The sequence below is a fragment of the Varroa jacobsoni genome, unplaced genomic scaffold, assembly GCF_002532875.2.
Source record: "Varroa jacobsoni isolate VJ856 unplaced genomic scaffold, vjacob_1.0 scaffold_1265, whole genome shotgun sequence".
Taxonomy (NCBI): Eukaryota; Metazoa; Arthropoda; class Arachnida; order Mesostigmata; family Varroidae; genus Varroa; species Varroa jacobsoni.
Window position 1 is genome coordinate 1 of NW_019214167.1, and position 18359 is coordinate 18359.

At 43.2% G+C, this 18359-nt stretch overlaps 2 protein-coding genes across 10 annotated transcripts in view; one reads left to right on the top strand and one right to left on the bottom strand.

Moving 5' to 3' along the window:
• Positions 1-3176: 3176 nt before the first annotated feature.
• Positions 3177-4681, bottom strand: LOC111268219 (uncharacterized; the record flags this gene model as incomplete). The annotated part of the gene is given in 1 exon segment (XM_022847067.1): positions 3177-4681. A coding segment is annotated over 1 exon segment (1461 nt), but the record flags the coding sequence as incomplete, so codon positions are not given.
• Positions 4682-6366: 1685 nt separating this feature from the next.
• Positions 6367-18359, top strand: part of LOC111268215 (uncharacterized) — a 60306-nt gene continuing 48313 nt past the window's right edge. For 3 of the 9 annotated variants that reach the window (XM_086971597.1, XM_022847048.2, XM_022847049.2), the window contains exons 1-2: positions 8148-9551; positions 14879-14983. The gene's annotated coding sequence lies outside the window, so the exon portion shown is untranslated. The other 6 variants (XM_022847046.2, XM_086971593.1, XM_086971592.1 and 3 more) reach the window with 6 other exon arrangements.

Genomic DNA, 18359 nt, shown 5'->3' on the forward strand with positions numbered 1-18359 from the left:
ATAGTGTAATCTGTACGACCTAAGATGCCCATAAGAATGCTAAAAGCTGTTGACTGTGTGCATCTCTGTATTGGAAATTAGACATCTTTGTATACGTATTTACTACAGTTGAATATTAATAATAGAAAAGGTTCGGAAAACTCATCAATCTCTCAATAATCTTGTCTTTGAGGAATACAATGTTTAGAACTTACCCTTATCGATTTGGTAACCTAAATAATCCTGCAATTCATTATTATGTGATTCTTCGAAAAGCTATGGGGTGAACCAGTCTAGGTAAATCTAGTTCCCAGTAACCAATCTACTTAATTTTGTTGTTGGGTTTGCATCAGGAATCATCCAGTTCAGAATCAGGTGTATAATCTCACTTGGGTCGTTTTAATCCATCAAGTTTGAATATTTTGCTTATTTACTAAAATTTACTGGAGCCTATAGAACTAAATTTATTTTTCAAGATTACAAAGTGTCTTGCATTTCTATTTTCGTTGCGCCAACTCAGCCGAAAGGAAAAGGAGCGAGAAGCTCAGATGTATTACGAAACCGTACTTTATCTGGTTCTAGACCTTCTTCACGAGTTATACTTTACCCATAATAGCATTAGTTGTCGGTACTCTCATCAAAAGTTTCCCGCCTTTGTCCATAGTCGACCGTACCCCATAAGCCAATAAAAACAGAGGTCAATTTCTATTTTAAGAAACGCATTGTCTGAGAAGCTGTCACATATGTAAGCTCAAGTATTTGTCATCTAAACAAACTGCATTTGTGTGCAGGGATGACCAAGTTCCTATACAGTGCGGTGCACAGATAGAACCATTAAGTAAAACTTGTATAGCGTCCGCAACACCAGCCATTTCTTGTTTTATGCACATGATTATTTGAGTATAGCTAAACTGACTAGAGTTCTATTTTTAGCGTTGTCCTATGTCTGAACACGCACGCACGCATGCTCACCCACTGCGTTGTTTAAAGCCCATTCAACCGAGACATCGTCCTAACACAGTATAACTGGGTTGATCAATTTTTGACCCAGTATCCTATTTACGTAGCATATGCTTTGTCGCATTATTTGCCAGCGATCCAAGTACGGCATCGTGCGTGCACAGACGCAAGGACTCGCGACCCATAGTACAGTATGCTTATTCAAAGTTAGTACGTTCCATTTGTTTAGGCTTCAATTTCGAAATGATTTTGGTCCTGAATTGCTCATATGGCTATGGCCTACGCCAGCCTGTGAGCTTGCAGCAATGGCCGTTATTTCGTATTATCTGTACGAAATTTACATCTGATCGATTCGTCGAATTGTCGCCGTGTGTGCGGGTGCTGAGGCGTGTCACGAGTCGAACTCTGTAGGCAGAAAGACGTAACTCGTCCTAAGAGGTTACGGTTCAAAAGGTAAGTCAAGGCTGAAATCATACGAGCGACTTACTCAATCGTCTTTGGCTAAAGCAGAAATGGTATAAATCCAAATGAACGTTGCCCGTTAGGGCTAGATCTTTTGAGAGATCTGTCACAATAAATGCTAGATCTATCCGCGACTATGCGTATCATGAAAGTTTTTGAATTTGAATGAAACGAGACACACTGACATTTTATTTCCGACACAAGATGATCTGTTCAAATGAGACTAGTTAATTTTGTAATGTATCTGGGTTGTAGAGAGGATCAAGAATTTCAGTTTACCTAAATAAGACACAACGATATCTTAGCCCACATCAGTTTATGTATTTCGATAGGGCCTACAGATGAAATCGGGCTTGAGTGCCGCTTGCGCAAGGTGCCTCGAGTAATTTCTATAGACCAAGGCACTGCAGAGATTATGAAGGTTCGTAACTTGTGTCTTTTGCCTAAAACTATCGATGCCAATTGCCAGCGTTTTCGAGCAAGCAACGCATCAATCCCACAAAGGGGGCAATTTGATTAAAAAAAGAAATATAAGCCAGTACCCTGTACGATATCGATAGAACGCGAGAGTGTAGTTGATAGTACACAATTAGAGAAATCGCAGTACGAAACTTGCATAGGTGAGACAGGGCTTCCAATCATACATTCAAATGGGCTATTATCATTATTATTTCAATGAGCTAGATGAAGAGATTTCCATCGTTCGGTATTGTGCAGACTAAGATGAAATCTTCCTAACTACAACCGCTGTTGGCAGCTTGCTAGGCATCTCAAAAACACCATTCGACTTATACGATTACTCCGTTCCTATTATAATATATCTATTTGAAGGAGCTTTTTAGCGCTGCGCATTTCGAAAAACTCTGAAAACATAGGACTACCGCATTATTTAGCACTAATCCTGATCGTAAGCTTTACAGCAAAATACACCGACCGGTAATTTTTTTTCTGTCTTAATTCAGTGGTTTAGACTTTTAGTTATTATCAATTTCCACCACCGCAATCCCAAATGAATCTCTACTAGCGATATGAGCGTCTCCCTGCTATTCGTTGCAACGGAACTCAATATACTATAACATGGCGAGCTTGACTCGCGCGTCAACGCAAACACACGAAACGTCGTATGTTAGAGTAGTAGCAGTGGTAAAATGAAAGGAAAAGGTGGTGAACGTTCGGAAGACGAACACGCGTACCCGAGCGCCGACGATCGAATGCTAACATTCTATGCGAGCTGCTGCTGCTGCCTCTGCTGCTACTGCATCGAACGCCGTCGGCACATCTGCGACGCAAAAACCCCTTGTGCTTCGCTAGTAAACCCTAAAAAAATTAACCCTTCCTATAGTTCTGGCCATTGCCTACTCTATATAGGTTCAAAATTGGAAATTACAGTGTGACTAAGGGTAGACGGTGGCAGGTGCAAAATTCCGTAGAACTATTCAGGGGCAGCATGGCCTAGTTGGCTAATGCGCATTACTTTCAGCATGCTGCCATGGTAGACTTGACTACCAAGCATACTGCCATGTTAATTCAAATCTAGTGTGGGCAAAATTTATTATCAGATATTAATAATCAGCAAATTAAACAATTAAAAAAAATGAGGAGTTCAAGAAGTTACTATTGTTGAGATTAGCAGCGGGTTTGTTGGGAAAACCAGTCAGCAGAACCCACTTCGGTTAAATTTCTGGTGGGAGCAAATTTCTGCTACGACTAGTAAATATATGTTTTGAATCTTGCACTGTGTTGGCATTATTGCTATTATCACTAACGAAGGCTCACTTTTTTAATTCGATGGCGCGTCGAAAAAGCCAGTTCATGAAGATTTCCTTGAGAACGATGCAGATCCAGATCAACAGCATGGTGCCAAAGACGATGAGAGCCATAAATGTTTCGGTTACCGGAAGGATCCATTCACAAAGCGGAGGCTCCATGTCGTATTCGCCGTTCTCTAAGCAAGTAATTCGTTCAGGCCCCACCATCGTGAAGCCCTTCCAGCAGCTGTAGGTCACATTAACCCCCACGGGATACTCAGGAATGAAACCTGTTTTGAGCTGGCGTTCCCAGATACCCTCAACTTTCGACTTGGTTGCAGCAGTTGCTACGAATGGTACACCACAATGTATAGGAGGAGCTTTGCAGAGCACCTGCAGTTCAACGTTCGCTTTCTCTGCTTCGATTTTGCCGACCTTTTCCATCGTGTCGATATCGGTGTCGAGTTTAAATGTGGCACAACTTCGGTTGTCTGCGGGACACCTAAAGAACACTTCGATTTCGTCCTTTTTGACGTACGCAAGAAATGTATGAACAAAGTATTTTAGATTCGGCCGACGCATCACCTCCTCCCTGGAGAGTTGCTCAGCATGGATCGAGCTGCACATCAGAGCTGAGTTGTTAGCATTGAACCTTTTTGTGTTCAGATAGAAGCACATATTGTCCATTGTCGAGATAATAATGTCCTTATTATTTGGGTTGTAGCACAGTTTCGGTGGCATTGTATCGGGGGACAGTACGGCAATTGTGCAGATGTCGACGGTTACGGCTGCCACTGATGTCTCAACGAGTTTAAGATTGACCACCGTGCCATTTCCGTTACATACAAGCTGAAAGCTGTTCTTCCGCATCGGGACGAGAACTGTTACCGAATCGCACATGACCCGACCGGCGTCTGGGTCATCTTCGGTTGGTGTTTCCATCCATGCTTCCATCTCTATCTTACCCTGGCCGACAGCCTCTTCGTCAGCCAGAGTTTCAGGTGTTTGTCGAAAACGCACTTCGAGATTGGTGACCAATGCGCTTTCTAACAACGTCACATTCCAAATGTATTCAATCCCGCCGATGCTCTGACAATAATCTTTATCAAACGACTTAAGGATCTCGGCCGATCCATCTCGGTTATGTTGGATCTTGAGATCGTTTTTAACTGCGACAAGATTGTTGAGACACTGCGGTACTTCAGGTGGTTCCCAACGATCAGACTCTGTACACAGTCTGCGAGGCTCGCCGAATAGGACTTGCCCCTCGTCACAGGTATATTCGATAGAATGCCCTCGTGGAAAGCGAGTCCATGTCGCGTTGATTAGGCGTCCGAACTTTGGTGATCCAGGGTGTGGACATGAAGCCGTGCATTGCTGCTGTCCTACTGCGATACACCATAGTACTAACAGTGTGCGCATCGTTCGATTGCGTTTGGTCGATCTTCTCAGCGACGGAAGTCGCTGAGCTGATTTTCGTAGACTCATAAGTGATTCTGAGACGTTTGGGTGGGCTGCGAGACTGTAGCCGACCTTCGGGCAACGACTAGCGGGCCTTTAGCCAGTGAGGGTTCTTTTGTCGCTTTTGGAAAGGGCTAGACTGGGCAAGTGTGTGGCAAGCTTAAAGTAGTCAAGACCCAACTGGTACTAGTCGTTCTACCACAAAAAAATAAGGCAGGACCATCTGTTAAACCTACGCTAATGCAGAACAGAGATTGTTGACTCGCACTGCCAGCAGCTTGAGCTCTCACACCTTCATACGTACAGTCAGTCAAGCGATGTCATTAAATCTGTGTAAGCTTCAGCAACCCCACTTGCGAGGTGACAGCAGGGTTTGTCTGAGTACACGTTATACTTGTGATACGATAATGTTAATGAAATTTCAGAATCTGTACTTTAGCTGTGTCTGCATATTGGTTATTTCCGCATATAATAATAGATCAAATAAATTATTCAGCGTTGTGTAGTGACTATAGACCGCGTTTTGGCGAGCTCAGAGAGTGGCGCGCGCGCCGTCTGATGCTCTTTTTACTGCAGAAAAGGTAACCGTTTCTCGCTTCATAAGCGACAGTATTAAACGAATTTGGCGGAGTTTGAAGTTAAAAGCTTTTTGAACTGAGCGCCTCTAACAAACGCAGTTCAGTCTGTAAATACCTTAGTCCTATAGCAACGTGTGAGTGTAAACCGGTTGAGTAAATCAAGGATAAACGAGTTCACAATAAAAAAAATATTTTTTGGTCGCGAAAATCAGCGTTCAGTGGTTAAGGTTTTGTTCTTCGAAGACCACAGTGCTGTGCAAATTCATTGAAGGCTAGTGATGACATCAGGCAAAGAAAGCTTAAATGAAAGCATAACTTGCAAATGGTGCAAGAACAATAATTGAAGTGTTAAAGATCAGTGAGGAGGTGATCAGATGTCGTGACTCGCAGCACAACAACACATTACTGCAATTCACGGGGCTTTTTAGGAGAACAGAGCTTAAAGTGTAAGGTCTTTGACGGTCAAAACTGGCACTTTACATGTAGCGTAATACATAACTAAAATCCAAATACTAGGGATGTGGAAATTGATTGAAAAATGACTGCCTAGTAAAGTGATTCCAGGGCATGTAGAAATGCGTCTGATGTATTCTATGGGCATTTGCGGATTTCTAATTAACAAGAATCCGCCTGAAGCATAGACGAGGTATGGCTAATCTTTACCGCCAACCAGAAAGGCATTAGGCGTAAGAATAGCGTGATCCCGGAGGAGAATCAAATTCGGTGGTGGTTGCATTGAGTACGTTCGGACATAAGGTGATAGTAATACTTACAATGGACATCAGAAGCATAAAATACTTTCCGAAGATGAACAATAGATGTAGCCCGCTAACTCGGGTTTCTCGAAAAGAAAAAAACTGTGGACACGGATAAAGGTTTACCGTCAGCCGTAATTCAGCACTAAATAGCCTGATAAGGTGATTGGGCTTTTAGCGAGAATCTTTTTATTTTATTTGGTTGCTTGTTAAAAAAGTACATGCTATAATGCATTTCTACTTTGAAACAATGCGATATCAAATCGTATATACAAGATACTTATGGAACAATTGAATCCTGTTGGATTTTTACAGGCCTAATAATTTCAAGCATTAGAATAAAAACTTAATGCCGTTTGTCACTGGAAAGTAGCGGTTAATAAAACTTTATAATCGCCGTGTAATACATTGAATGACATGTGAAATTTAATAGGAAAGAAGTCACTTAGAAGCCTTCTACATTTGAAGTTTAACTGCTTGTATTTATTTTAAATATTAATATTCAGATATGAACGCTTTCGATCAAGCGTCAGGCGGAAGCACAGATTTGAGGCGACACGTTTATAACGTTCTACGTTAACGTATCCTTGACAAAAAGGACTTATAAATGAGAGCTTCGCTCGACATGAAGCAAAACGCTATCATGAACACAGTATTGAAAAATCATATTTAAGTCTTTCTTTTTATCTTTTAAGGATTTATGGAATTTCATTTGCTAGACTATGGCTTGTACGAATTCTGTCTTGATGTGTGCACTCATGCAATTTTTTAGCCCGACACGTGTTATTAATGACGAACGAATGAACAGATTAATGTGTGCAAAGATTGTGAATTCATTTAATGTGTAAGCAGACACCTATTTTTCCTTTTCATGTTATTAATGCATCTCCTTTTTTGCCTGTATGTCCGTCGCACTCGAGCTTTCGACGGCTCGATCTTTGTTCACCTTTCGTTTCATTCCACAGGCTTTGCTGCACTGCGCGGTACCGTCCCAGTCTCTCGTGCAGTGACCTCGTTTCGAATCAGCCGCCAATCGTCACCCATTCATGCCACTTCCCTGCGCACGACAGTCGCCCAGAATACATCCATTCGTTTAGGTTTCTCCCTCTACCCACACATGCGCTAGACAATGTGCAAGACACGCGACGGTTGGCAACCGTGTTTAACGCTTGACAACATCGCGCTGGCTGGCCGCCGAATAGGGCATAGCACGGCTTTTTACTAGCAGACGAACGTACAGCAACAGTAGCAGCGGCAAGCAGACATTCGACTTGTTATACTGTGTAAATAGCTGTCCGTTGCGTTACTGAGTAAGTAGTGCTCGGATAGTCGTGTTCTGTGGGTCTGTGCTTCGTTTTCTCCCTCGCTCTCGCAAGATCCAGTCCGCTGGCGCCGTCTGTGTCCGCTGTCTGTCTGTCCGTCCGTCCGTCCGATCGGTATCGGCCTGTCGTCGTCCCGTGTTGCTTAGTTAATCCATCGGTGCGGTCCATGGTGGCCAACGTTGGTTTGGCCCGCTCAATCGTTGGTCCGTTGTTTAGCAGTCGTAAAGATAGCAGAGTCGGGTGAGCTGTGGCCTGCTGCGCTCGCTGAGAACAGCGCTGGCGCTCGTTACAACGGACGACAGTACCAGCAGCAGCAGCCGCGGCGGTAGCAGCAGCAGCAGGCGGACTCCAGTTTGAGCAGCAAGCAAAGATACGACGATTAGTTGGCTAGGCAGTGTCATGGTCGTGGTGTAGTGTAGGACAAGACCTAGGAACCTCAGGACATGAGAAGAAGAGAAGGCAGAGGAGAATGATGTACAAGCGGTCGGGCAACCAATCAAAAACGGCAGACAACAGTAGGGACAAGTGGTGACGATGGTAGCAGCATTGTAGGAGATGCTGCTGCGACAGTCGTCAAGTTGTATGAGGTAGCTACGATAGGGGCTACATTTACAGTGTAGTCATGCGATAGGAAAGAACGGTGAACAGCGACTAAAAATAGTACAATCACCACTGAGTGAGCGTGTCTGTGCTGTTGTTGATGAACTGCTCCCCACCCTGTAAAAAGCACAAACAGATACGCACATTGTGTACGACTGGAACCAGCGGTCCGCGGGCTGATTGACCGAAAACGGTCGAACTCCTTTGGCCATCAAGAACACCAGCGTAAACAGAATGAGCTGGAGCGTTGCTGCTACTAGTAGGACAATTAGAACGGTTTGAGTATTGATCGTATCAGACTATATTTGTTCATATGATTATTCTATGTAACTGCTCTCTTTGTTGAGCTCTATGTGTAGAATTCTTCTAGAAAGTGGTCTACCTGGGGTACTCACCACTCAGACAACGTGACTTCTGCTCCTTCATCCTCATTGCGTAGCTATGACAACAATAGGCCACTTCTAGTACCAGTAGAGTCGAAAACAACTGTATGAAAGGCGGTCAGAAATTGAAGGCCGCAGAAAGTATCGCTCACCTATATACATATATAGGTGAGCGATACTTTGGTGAGCGATATATATATATATATATATATCAATATCTCTATATCTATATATATATATATATATGCCTATTGTAAAATCACTGTCAACTAAACAGCTGCAGGCAGCACGATTAGTATATTTGTAAAGAAACACCAACTATATTATAAATGGTCTTCATTAGCGCGGAAGCAGCATCGAGTTATCCTTGTTATTCCGCCGGTTAAATGTTTGCCAGTGGTGCCACTTTTACCGTAGATTTCGCTCATTCGTATCTCCAGAGTTCTGTTTAGCCATAAACTCACTCGATCATTAAGCAAGGCCAATTATATCTGTCGCAAAGTCGCTACCCTTAATTCTCGATGGTTGTACCCCGTATATATTTTGCCGCCACTCAGATTTATGGTTGTTGTGCTGCAGTTTTTGCAGATGGCTGGTGAAGAGTAGTAAGTCTCTAGTAAATTATCGTGTTACTTTGCCAATAAAAATTAAGCAAAAGGAAGCAAATCGAGGTGCTGGCCGCCTCATAGTTCATTGCTCGAACTCAAAATCGAGTACCTGCAACGCACGCGAATTCTGAGATAGAAAGCCAGAGGGAACCAAATCAATACGTTTCCCATCGGACTGCACGAGCCACTTTTACCTACTCTCGTGTGTATGTCGTTTTTCAACAAACAGTCTGACCTCTGTAAAGCGTGCGTTTCCGCCATCGCTACTTTCATCACCGTTGGACGAAATATCATCGTATCTTGAGCGAATCGCGCCTGTGAGCAAAGATCGGGGAAAAAAGAAAAGCAGTTCTGCCCAATTAATAGCTATAAAGCCATTAGCTATTCCGCTACTGTTAACAGACATTATTGGCGAGGACAGTCGGTAACGGCGTTAAGAAGTACGAACCAAAGGTGTCTGAAGCTGGCGCCAAAAACGGAGCCATAGTGACCGATCGTTTCGTGAAACAGTTCTTTTGGAAGTACGATGAAAACAGAATTATAATGTTATAAACGACGAGTGAAGTGCATACAGAAGGTGATGGCTTTTATTTCGAGAAAGGGCCATGGAAAACTAGAGTTGCAGAATCAACGGTTGAAACAACGTCACCGATTCGGTTGATTGGTCGGCGACATCATCGTACTACTACTACTACGTAAGTTACGTGTTGGCTAGTTTGTGTTAATTTCATTTGATGTGACTAAACGGGACTAAAGTAGATATGTATAAAAGTGTTGAAAAAAATTATAAATTAAGTAAATATTTACATTTCGATTATTACGTGTGATTATCGGGGATGCACTTGTCAACACTGAAAATTTAAACCTGAAGCACATGCTCAGATATTCTGCTAACATTTGTGTAGATTTCGGACGAATCAATCGCCAGACCCCGAGAACCGCACCTAGGATGATGGACTAATACTCGTAAGGACGTACATATGAATCTTACATAAGCAGAGCTGCTGGCCAAGCCAATTTTGCTGAAACAGACCAGTGTTGCGCGTATTGACGACGATGTGGTCCGATAGGAGCTTGCGATAAAAAAAAAAACAGCGTTGCGTTGGCGTTAAGCTGCTTAGGTCTTGCAGTGTCAACGGGAGAAAATGATTTCTGAGTAGCTTAGCATTTCATACTGTTGTTAGCTGCTGTTGGTTCTATAGAACATATTTTCTGGAGAAGATAAACGACGATAAATCGAATTTATAAATTAATGCGGTTGTGTACAGTGGTAGTGAAGATGGTGCGCAATTGAACCACTCATTGTTATAGCCATATTCTTAGTTTCTTAACTATTAAAAAAATATTCCAACTAATTTTCTCGGAAGTTCCTTATTTAATGAAATATCAAATAAAGATATCAATTAGCCCAGTAAATATAGCGTAATCTTTTTAGAATAGTAGTATCATCCCAATAGTAACCCACAGATTCTTTTCTTTTTGCTCTGAATGGCCCTTCTCACCTATGATAATAAGCCGTCGCCATTTTTATCTCGATTCTGGAATCACTTAACGCATGACTGAAGCGTTTGCAGTAAAGGAACCGCAGGCCGCCATTTTGATGGCCAACGTCAGTAGAAGGAAGCACAACTGCAACACTACTCAAGGCAGCGGCAACAACAACAACTTTAACCTTGCGATTAACTATTTATTATGTACAGTAGTATTACTACTGCTGCGATCTGGCGACAACATACTTAGCAATAATTGACATTAGTTAGTTGTGGCGATGTTAGTTGAGGAAAATCAGGCTCGATCGATGCCCTGAAACTGGTCGTTGCTTGTTCGGTGTTTGCTTTCTCACCCTCCGATTCCCCCTGTTCTCGTGTCGCCGCTCTTGTTCTTCAAATCTTTTGATGGTCGATCAAATGCCGACTGTTCGTCCTCGGTCGGACACATTCGTTACCGTAAAAGTCCGTGGCGACATATTGAAATCCTATTACAGGTAGGTTTCCGTTAAAGTATTTTTGCCCCCGTTGTTTCGGCCTTTGCGGCCGCTCAGCCATTTGAAACGGTCTCCACCGTCGCTGTCGGCCCCACCAACTCTGGCGGACGGCAAACTATAAAAAACCCACAATGCGACAGCGACGTGTGGCCGTCGGATCGGCGATGGACGCGAGCAGCCGCTGCTGCAGTAGTAGCAGCAGTAGTAATAACTGTGACGGGGAATGAGCCCTCTTGTCACCAGCAAGCGATTGTTTGCGAAGCAATGAACAAACAAACGAGGTATACTATTACGTGAGATGTCCGCGCTGTCTACCAGCGTCGCTCAAGCGTCCCTCCAGAAGCCTCGGCTCAATCCACCCCAATATGGAAATTGCTTTTGTAACCACTGAGATGTATTATTCTACGTACTGGTGCGGCGGTGCGAATGCTATGTCCGGCTGAGCGACACAAGTAAATGGATGACTTATTATGTGGCAGCCGAGTCACCTTCGATGATGGCGGAGCGTGCAGTCACTTCCAGCAACTTAACGACAGGCCGACCAAAATGAAAGGAAGGGATCCACAAAGATCAAATAGAGGGAGGAGAGAGAGCGAAGGGGAGCAACATTGCTATGGCCATCGCTTAGAGTCATTCCGTCGCTGGAGCCAGGCTCAAGACGTTCGGACAGTGATGCTGTGTCATTGACGTATGTTTCCGTTCGTTGTGTGTGGGTGTGTGTTCATACATCTACCGATGCTGTGCATGGTCATGTTATAGGAATAAGCAGGTACATACGCAGAAACCAAGTCGGGCTTTAGCAGTTATCACGTATGAGCTTTTCGTTCGTATCTGAGCATATACATACAGATAAAGGGTTAAACTAACCGTCGATTTTGACCGTTACCAACAGACAACTATTGTATTTAACGGGTTGAACCACTAGTAGACTGTGAGATGGCGCTATTTTGTCGCGACGTGCTATAACGTTACCGTGCTGAGCCCACCAAGAACTGCATTCATGCATTGTAGAATGTGACACAATTTGAAACAAATCATCCTAAATCAACAAGTCGAAAAATAACTTCTCGAAAAAGATCGCATCATGCTCAACTATTTTCTTTAATATAAGGTTAAAGAACAGACGGACAGCGTCTCCACCGCTCTCGTCTCTCCATGTTCCATTGACGGCACATTCCTTCGACTGAGTTTCTGTTCTTCAATGCCTTTCCTGAATTACCTGTGTCTCACGACTCGTCGATTCCTTCATTACTCCAGTTTTTCTTCTTTGCCCGCCGCTATTGGACGACATTGCCATAGACCGCCCTAGTCTGTACGGGTAACAGGGGCAGGTCCAGGGACTTCACAAAGGCTTCGTTGCTGACGCTACCGATATCTTCTCGGTGTCTTACTGCCGCTGTCCCGGTCACGGTTCGGCGAGCTGGCTTTATTGCCGTCTTGCTGCAAATATAGACAGAGAAAAACGCTTCATTCGATGCTGATAGATCTCCTCGAGTTGCTGCAGTTACTTTTTCCTCGAAAAAGCGACAACGTTTGCTTTTTCTGAGGAACAGGTAGCATCGATGAGAACTATGTCGAAGTCGTTAAAGTAAAGCTGTAAAGTTGTTCGCAGAGCGAGGGATCCTGAGAATATACCTTTTTTGCTTTGTTTTTATTCGCTTGTCCTTGGATTGCGTTCATTGACTCTCCATTTTTCTGTTTCTTATTGTTGTTGTCATTGTTGTTAGCACAAATCGATCACTTTGAAAAGCAGCGAATGTCATTGAATAAATGTCTGTCATCACCAGTTCCCCCATACATATATCGATGACTACGCGGCTGCTACTAGCACGACCGGCCTCACGGCCACGTCAAATTGACATCGTATTTTCGACATTTTCTTCGACCTTCCAAGCTCGAACAGAACGGTCCATACCTGTCCGGTTAGAAGAGCCTTCGTAACATGGGGCCAGCGGGCCGCCCGCACACTCACACGCGCACATACTCTTCTAATGCTTTATATAGCATAGGCGGACATAAGCTTTCCACTGCCGGCGCATTGGCAGCCAAGTGACCGTTCACAGATTAAATTGACCGGCACACCTGCGATTGCTCAACCGTCGCCGCGCTGGTTTCGACTGCCACTGTAGCCGTTGAGACTCGTCGTCATACACATTATCGTATGCAGAGAGATCTATACTAGCCGGCATTTCTTAACTGACGCGCCACATCAGAAGCTACCGGTGGTCGACCGTCGCAAAATATATTCCGATGTTTAGAGAGTAGCATGTTCGCTTGAATCATTGCTAATTCTGGTGTTTCTCACCTGCGGGGGCTGCTGTCGACTCCTCGATAAGGGGCGCTAATGGCGTGGAGGACACTGCCGGAAAAGAGACCACTGGCAAGGTGACGTTACTGTCGTTACATCGAGGACCCAATATAACATCGAAATGCTTTGTTGTCTATGATAATCATTGTAGAGGTACCAATAGCATTAGGTGACATTTTAAGAGATATGAACACCGAACAAATTTGACAAGTGAATTCTGTTCTGTTTGACAATATCCTTTGCCAGCGTTGCTCCTGGTTTGACAGGTCGTTGAGCTTAAGGTTTCCATGGCGACGTGGCCTGGTCAAAATGAATTAGAATGTTGGTACAATTTTTAGGGGAAAACTGTTGTCATTCGCTCCGTCATTAGTGCTGTAACTGCAGATGATTTTTACGCATCTCAGACATAGGCAGTGACTCGCCAATGTATTTTCAGATGAATCAATGAACCTAACGCTTAATCTCGGTAGGGCATAGGTATAGAAAAATGTTTAGTGGACCGAAATCAATTTACAGGGCAGACGCGTGTGTTAACTAGTCAGACATTGCGCTGAGTAATTTATTAACCGACGCATAGCTGTAGCTTATTGAAATCTTCAAATTTTGTCGTAAATATTGTATTCCGAAAGGATTTATCCAGCCGGTATATGCATTTGATGGCAGCACAATTTAGGTTACAGATTGGACTTTTGCGTCCGAATACATTGTATTACCGATCCTTATTCAAGTTTCAGAGGGTGCAAGTCCGCCACGATTCTGACTAGAAGCATCGACGTGCACGCATTCGGAAGAACAGGCGATGCAACGCACACTCATTATTGTCATGCCAAAACCCATTGCGTAGCAATGACTGTCGCGGGTGTATGGTGTTGAAGTCTACTGACCAATAACAAATTCGCGTTCTCTAATAACCCTGATCATCGTGACTTAGGGACAGTGAAGTCATCAATGCTATTTATTTCTAATCTAATTTATATGCGCACCCGACCTAGTCGTTTCGTTTGCGTACAGTCAGAGTAATCGTTAGTCATCGATGTAGAACGCCCAAACTGCGCATGAAATATAACAGACGATGAGGCGTTTGTGGCTGTTGTTAAGTAGTGTTAAGTATTTGTGGATCTCACGAAGCAAGCGTGGAAGCGCCATCATATGAGAACAGTTTTACTCTACGAGTGAGCTTACCACAACGGAAGTTGTTCTGCTGATACCGGTCGTGAAGTTGGTGGACATCATTGCGCGCACTTTTCAGCCTCTGCTTTGTCTTCTGCAGAAAGCTTTCATTAGTTCGATCCCGTAGAACAACTAACTCATTCAGCCATCAATCATTAATAAGCGCTAGGCTTATCATTCACAAAAAATATCAATGTGGAAATGCTTCCCGATTAATACACGTTTAGATAGCAGAACCTTACTATAGAACTGAATTCCGCGAGGCCTGACTTCTGCGACACGCAGATACAAACCACGCACCAAAAGGCGTCAGATTCGATCTCTTAGCACAGGATAGAAATAGCAAAGGCTAATTATGACGAGAAGAACGTACAGTAACGCATTGTATTAGTTGTGAACTTTTGCCTTTGACTTGCGTCAAAGGCTTGCGTTGGCAAGCCTGAAATGAAAATCTGTTGCGCATGCGTTTGGCCTTTCTTAATGCCAAACGATGCTGTTATTGCTGCACCTATTAAACAAGATATTATGTTAGAAGTAATGTACTGTTTCCTCAATTGTAGGAAACGCTCGTGCAGAGCGATACGGCAACAAACCACGATGCTTCGCGGCATACCCGGAGATGAGTGTGGACGCTCGCGTGACGTTCAGGTGCAATACGGATAATAGTAGGTCTTGACTCAGATAGTAAGATAAGCGTGAACAACTAGCAGAAAAATACAATATTTTTATTGCATCTAAAAGCACGTCTAGGAAAAGAGAGTAATTTTGGGCTTAGCTCAACATGTATGTTATGTGCTTGTATATTATACGGGATTTGTATTCTGGACCTGAGCCTACATAGTAACATATAGGATAAAACAGTTCTAGCTAGAATGGTGGCTCACGGCGACTTCTTTTAGCCAGAATCAGTCGGTTACGCGTACGGAACACACCACACGGTTAGCTTTGAATAGCCGAAGGCTTGTGTCGACACGTCATAGCTTAATTAAAACATATTTTAAGTAAGTACATAGTGATTTATAACGGCATGCATCCGTTTTTGCTTTCTATTCATTATCATTACTACTGTAACGCTATCACCTGTCTGTGTATGTATCTCTGATCGACATATTGTGCGATTCGATAACAGATAAGCAAGCGAACGAACAACTGGAATGGCTTTAGCTTTGTCGTCGAAGAAAGGAGGGGTCTAGCTAGCAGAATGCGTCAAAGTTAGCTTATCCATTTGTCGACGCAGACGACGTAATAACAAAAGGAATAGCGTCAATCTGTTAGATAAGCACAAAATTTCTATCTATGTGAATATTTCTTAGTTTCAAGCGCACACGTAGACGCACAACGGACCCAACAATATTTGTAGTTTGATATATTACGTACGTATGTTTTTTATTAAGACTGTTACCTGCAAGGGCGGTTCTCTAATAGGCGTATGCGACGGCGGCTCGATAGCTGCTACAACTGCAATGCACGACACTGAGATTCATGACTGTGACTGTGTGTGAGGGCGACAGTCTCTGTTCTTTATTGGTCTGCAGAAAGAACATCGTGTCATTCTCTCTCTCTCTGTCTCGCTTTAATGTTTGCCGGAGTGATAGCGATTGTATCACTGTGTAACATTAACAACATCGTATGTGTCTGTAAACATGAAAGTAGGTAAGTTTGCTATTTAGCACAATAATGTAGCCTAGTTAACGAAGACCAAGCCCGCAACTAATTATCATGTACAACATAAACAGCCAATTCTATTGTATTGCGTTCATTATTAAGTAATTATAGTTTATTGGCGCCTGACTTCTTATCAACTGGCAGGTAGTTTTGTTGCAACGGCGGCAGCGGCACGGTCATTCCGTTCACGTTATACCACAACAAGATTACGGGGAACGCTAACGGCTAAAGATTAAACAACGTTGATAGCGAAAACAAGAGCGGAACTTGTAGCAGCATAACCCATAGCGCGCGCAATCTTGGCTAGGTTTTTCGGCGCTGCCGTTGCTCCTACATGGCAACAGCGGAAAAATCAAGAGCGCCACAGAAACAAATGCAAGTGATTCTATCTGACCGTTCTCTCTTTCCCAAGAAGTGAGATCACTCAGTATGTATACGCTAAAAGCGTCCCATCTCTGGTATTATTTTAAGTCTACTGTTACTGCGGATAATACAGAGTATAGTATTTACGATTATCACACAGAACTAGGGAATGTAGCTTACAAAAGTGTTTGATTGTCAGCTGGAGTTCAAAGCTATCCATTCCATTGCCTTGCCAAATGATTTTTGATCGGCCTGCTGGCTTGTCACCATTCTGCTGCCGGCGCCATCACCGACGGCGCCGCTATCGCCTGCCTGCACCGTGGCCTTGTCGGAATAGACGCGGCCGTCCCACTACAATAATAACGATAACAACAGTGGCAGCCCCTAGCTTCCAAAGGGAAACTATTGTTGCAGCTTCTAACCGTGAAAGTAGTGCTTCGCTGGTTACTATTTTTCAACGGTTTTTCTCTTTGAGCCGAATGCACCATAAACGTCACGAACTGACTGCTGCATTGTTGTGGCGACGCTCGTGGAAGGCAAAGCTTTTGCGTGTGTGTCTGCTGGCTGCTTTCTACAGGTTATATGGCCAGGTAGGTATGTAATGCATTGGACTGCATTAGTTCGACATCGCGGGCATTTCATCGGCGTTCTAATAGTTGTTCTAATAGGACGTGAGTTTAAAGTAGGTTTAAGCAGGCGCAGCTGTTCGTGTTATTATTGCAATTCGTTGTCATGTCCTGATAGTTCAGATACGACGTTAGGACACAATTTCTGCTCGGTGCTAAACCTACTCGAGTGTACTTTGTTTGGGCGTATTGTTTATTACAGCTCTATTCAAATCACTTCGCAAATCATCGTGACACCGCTACTTTGTTACTTTGTGATATACTCACATTTTTTTTTTACATATTTTAGTTTATTGTCCACCGAGGAGCAACCTACATCATTTTGATTCTGCCCTCGTTAAATGCACTTGTTTAATTCTATAGTAGATCCGATGTAGTCCAAATATAGAAGCATTTATGTCAATCTACACATTTAAATTCTAACATATAGGTAAGCTTTATATTTCGGATATGTTAACCAAAATTGCTCGTGAATTCATTATTGATCAAGCTATTGGTGATCCTTACTTTCATGTAAGCGTTTCCTCGCTATGGTTCGATCTATCAATGATATAGGCGTGAAGAGCCTACTGTGCTCGACTAACGGTGGTATTACTCAACACTGTAAAATTTCCATTTTCCAGGAGTTCTCTCCTTGTTTTTAGATGTGCTTAGTTTCTCGTTTAACGCTTATTTCACCCTGTTTTACTTTTAATGTGAAACAAACAGCTGCAGCCGATGAGCGCAGCTGCAGCACGTAATCGAAGTTACCGTTTGATCTAAACGGAACTTTAACGTTCGTTCAAGTCAAAATTACAGCGTCGAGTTGCGCGCCGTGCGCTAATTTAACTAGTGAAGTAGAACACATCATAAGCAGCTATTTTGTACAAGCTGGAAGCTTTTGACCAGATGTCTGAAGACGATAAATATAGCGAAGAGTTCCGAAATAGCATTAAATAAAAAGGACAAATAATTGCAAGAGGACTAAAGAATCTAGAGAGGATGCAAGTGGATAGATATGAACCTGTAGCTCGGCCTGTATTCACAACTACGCTTTGTACAACCATGTATTGATACCGTCTGTTAGCTTGGGTTGTCAGTAGCCATATTTATGTAGGCTTTGATACGAGTTCAACAATATCTAGGTTACTATTTGATTGCCCAGTAAGTTAATGAAACAGCTGAGTTTTCGTACTGCAATAACTCTCAGGGCACTCAAATGACCTAGTCTATTTCCCAAATAACAAACACTGAGCGAGGATTTGTTCGTACGATTTAGCTTGCTTTGTTAGCGCGATACACATTAAACCAGCTCAAACGCTGCCTAGTGGCTTCTTGATGCACCTTCCATTGATTTCATGAATAGATGAGCTGAATCAATGAATTCAGCGATCACTTTCCATTGAAC